This window comes from Juglans microcarpa x Juglans regia, chromosome 4D (assembly GCF_004785595.1).
Source record: "Juglans microcarpa x Juglans regia isolate MS1-56 chromosome 4D, Jm3101_v1.0, whole genome shotgun sequence".
NCBI lineage: Eukaryota > Viridiplantae > Streptophyta > Magnoliopsida > Fagales > Juglandaceae > Juglans > Juglans microcarpa x Juglans regia.
Genome location: NC_054600.1, coordinates 30987010 through 30990991, shown reverse-complemented (window position 1 = coordinate 30990991; position 3982 = coordinate 30987010). Strand labels below are relative to the sequence as shown.

The 3982-nt window shown below is 35.0% G+C and overlaps 1 protein-coding gene across 1 annotated transcript; it reads right to left on the bottom strand.

Moving 5' to 3' along the window:
* Window positions 1-331: 331 nt before the first annotated feature.
* Window positions 332-1455, bottom strand: LOC121260974 (transcription factor IBH1-like 1). The gene is made up of 2 exons (XM_041163096.1): window positions 1284-1455; window positions 332-1108 (listed from the first exon to the last, which is right to left on the bottom strand). The coding sequence occupies exon 2, from the start codon at window positions 1105-1107 to the stop codon at window positions 520-522; it is 588 nt and encodes a 195-aa protein (XP_041019030.1). The 5' UTR covers window position 1108; window positions 1284-1455; the 3' UTR covers window positions 332-519.
* Window positions 1456-3982: the final 2527 nt, after the last annotated feature.

Genomic DNA, 3982 nt, shown 5'->3' with positions numbered 1-3982 from the left:
TATTGTACGTTCGTAAATATCTGGGTCTGTCATACTTGATTCAAATCATCATAAGTATTTTAGATTATTTTTTACAGAAAGTATGCTTTGAGTTTGATTTTCGTTAGTCGTTAGGATCATATCGTTATTATCGTTTTATTTTCCATGAAAAATAAAAGAAATAAAAGTGCAGTGGCTTTTCATGAGTAGCAGCTAGCTAGAAATTAAGGAGGAGATACGAACTCAGACTTAGTGCAGCGGATTATAAGCCAAAATATTGACACGGAAAAGAAGAGGAAATTAAAAAAAAAAAAAAAAAAGAGAGAGAGAGAGAGAGAGAGAGAGAGAGAGCTTTGGATCGAATGACTTACATGATATGATTCATTGATTCATCGATCTGTACATTGCCTTCACTATACCATCTTGTTTTCTCCAATATTCATATCTAGCTAGTCATCTTGCAAAATGAGAATAAATTAAAGAAAAAAAAATATATATATATATATATATATATATATATATAATTAACGACGTCGTGAGTTAATCGTTATTACGATTTTTAAGCTCGGTGGCACTAGCAATACATCGCATTACATCAACTTGAGCCTGCAGATATGTGATATAATCAAGGGTTTCTTCAATCAAAGATAGCTCATCCATAAATTCTCCACCCGGCACAAGTCTCTTGAGAATTTGTGTTCTCTTCTGAACCAGTCTCTTTGCAATAGATTTCGCAAGAACCTTTTGATGAGGAAGATGAGTACCTTTTCTGACTCTACGGACACTATTACAGCTCCTTTTCAAGATCTTCTTGCTTCTAATCTTCCTGTTGCAACTCACGGTACCCACAGAAGTTGAAACTCTTTTTATCAAAATATCAGACTCCGGGCCCAAGATTCTCTCGGCCAGGATTCTGTTATCATTGTCTCTTGAAGCATTAGCAATGAGGGCACGGCTCCACGAAGTTTTCCCATTTCTAGCAGAAGCCATGGCTAGGTCGGCGGACAACTTTATAACCTTCTTTCTCTCCAAGATGTTCATGTCTTTCTTTGAAGAACTAGTGCATCTTTGAAGACCCCTCATCCATCTTTTAAGGAATTCTTGCTTGAGTGAGCTAGGACTGCGCATTCTGTAGAATGAAAGAAAGCAATTAATATGGGTAGGACTACTTTCATCAAATTAATGGTTTCTGAGAAGGATGCTGGCAGATATATATTGCCTGCTAGCTAGGGTTTTTAGAGAAGGAAACACAAAAAGAGTATTGACTAATTACAAACATCAACAAAACTTGCAGTACTACTTACCTTGCAGATCAGTGAAATTCTTCTACTAGATAATAGGAGAGAAACTCATTAGGAGTAAACGAGAAACCAGTTTTCCGGAGTGATGCGCCAGTTCTCCAGATCCAAGAAAATGTATTAGAATCAGAGAGAGAAAGAGAGAGGAATGAGAAAGAGAAGAACGTGCAGAAACCAAATTTATGTTCTCAAGGAAGAGGAGTGGTGGGCCTTTAAGAGAAAGACACAGCACATGCAGGCACATGGTGTCAGTGGCCCACCACCTAGCTAAACCCTAGAGAATATGAAAAATCCGTAGATTTATAATATAAAGAATAAGAGTTTTGCTATGTACAAGCAAGTTTGCGTACCAATCTGCGTATTAATGTTGTTGCATTCATATTCTAAATTCAAATTAGTATTGTTTTTAATAAAATTTACTTTCTGATCAATTATATTGAATGAATGCGTATATTAATACGCATAATCGCTTATAATTAGATTTTTTTAAAGAATAAAGGTCCCCTTAATCTAATGCAAACCTAACCTTTGTAGCTTGTTATGAATACAAACAAAAGTCACTACATGGACATACTCATCATGGTGTGCCGCCCGTGGCCCGGCCCCTACGTGGAAGTTGGGTCCTGCTCGCAGGAAATCTTGTCATAAGTAGTGTCGACGTTGTACAAATAAACTGCAAGAAAAAATAATAATAATAAGAAAGAGAAAATGTTTTATAAATTAAAATAATATTGCTTATATATTCCACTTAATTTCATACATTCTCCGTACATACGAGAGGTTTAGTTGAGATGAAATTTAAAAGTTGAATAAAATATTATTTGAATATTATTTTTTACTATAATTACTTTTGTTTTGAGATTTAAAAAAATTGAATTGTTTATTAAATTTTGTTTAGAAATTTGAAAAAATTGTAGTGATGATTAGTTGAACTGAGATGAGTTGAAATAAATTGAGTTATGAATCTAAACAAAGCCTAAATAATCTTTGATCATCATTCAGCTAGACTACACATGATCTTTGGCACATCCAACGTCAGTGGAAGAACCAGAATATAATTAAATTAAAACATCCACAATCATGACATGATATTTGTCTAAATTGCGGACAAAAACCATGTTGTAATTCAAAGTATCACATTATATACTTGGAATTATATATCGCATGCATGCATCTTGAAATTCTTCCACGTACAAATATATTGATCGATCGCTTCCAATGCATGTATCTGTACGTGCGGACGTCGTCATTCCAGTACAGCTAGTACTGTACGTAATATTTTTTTTTTTCAAGTCTTGAGATTTTCTTGTAATTAAGTGGTATATATATTAGATGGTTTGATCAGTTTTCCTGCAGTACCCAACTTAACTTTGTGTCTAGGTATAGACATATAATCTAGCACTAGAGGTGAAGAAAGTTTCACGTCAATAAATTGTAACGTAAAAAGGTCTACCTTCCCCTTTTCAGCAAAGAAATATATAATACTTAGACTGTTGCCCGAGTTAATGCATATGGATTTTGAATTGCATCCAGAGATTATAGAATGCGTCGGAATCGAAATATTTCGTTCTAGTATTTTGATCAAAACAATTATCGAAACAGTATTCAAAATTTTGAGAATGATCAAGTAACGAAGTCAGAGCATAATCAGATTGGCTGTTTAAAAACTAACTTCGTTATCGGTTGGATGATAAATATTGAAGGTCTAGGGTTTTAAGTCATGTCAATGGGGCATCGAGGAGATTGAATTAGAGAGGGGGGGAATTGGCCAGATCCGGAAAACATGGCAATGCTGAGTGGCCAAATGGGTCCCATGTAAGAAAAAATCGAGAGCATAAGGCCGCTTATTGGCGCTTTTCTAGCCAGTTAAAAGGGGTAATTAAAAAGCTTTCCGGCCACATGGCTTCCACATGGGAGTTTTTAAATATGGCCTTCTGAAGCCTCTTCAAATTAGTACGTACAGATCATCCCCTTAAATAATTAGAAATATCTTCTGCAGAGAGAGAGAGAGAGAGAGAGAGAGAGAGCTGATTTCTTTGTTTCTTGTTAATTTATTATTTCTTATTTACTTCTTTTCTGTACAAATTTGTATATGACATCTGGCCTGATCATAACATATATTATATGGAGGAGGATGAAAAAGAAGCTCAAAATTCAAGAAGAAAAGAAAGAAAGAAAAAAGACTTTCATTAGATCGAAATTCAAAGAATCATATCCATATATAGCGGCACAGAGATGGCTCATGTGTCCATACGAACAATTTATCGGTGGGACCAAAACCGATGGATATTTAAATCACCCTTTTTCTTTTGTTTTTAGTTTATTTATTTTTTTAAATAAAGGGGTGTTTCCCAAAATCATGTGGGACTAGATCGAGATGGATGCATGCGTCCCAACTTCATTTTGCTATCTTTTTGGTCTAAGAGATTTCTCTTTCTGTGACTCTTTTTTGAATGGGTCGTAGCCTTAATTTGTGGCATTCTTCCATCATGTGGACTGGTGGGACCCCATTGTCAACTACTGAAATTTAGTTCCCAATCCTGGCCTGATCTCCCTCTCAAACTTCCAACGGTACAGTGATGATCATGATCATGATCAATAAAGGAGATGATCATCATCTTATCCCTATCTAGCTCTCTGTCTGCTAATTAACAGTACCCTAATCACCATATCTTTTTACCATGTCATCACTTATAATTATTTCA

Bases quoted from the DNA above. Each gene is read 5' to 3' on its own strand.
- LOC121260974 (XM_041163096.1), bottom strand. From the start codon at position 1,107: ATGCGCAGTCCTAGCTCACTCAAGCAAGAATTCCTTAAAAGATGGATG.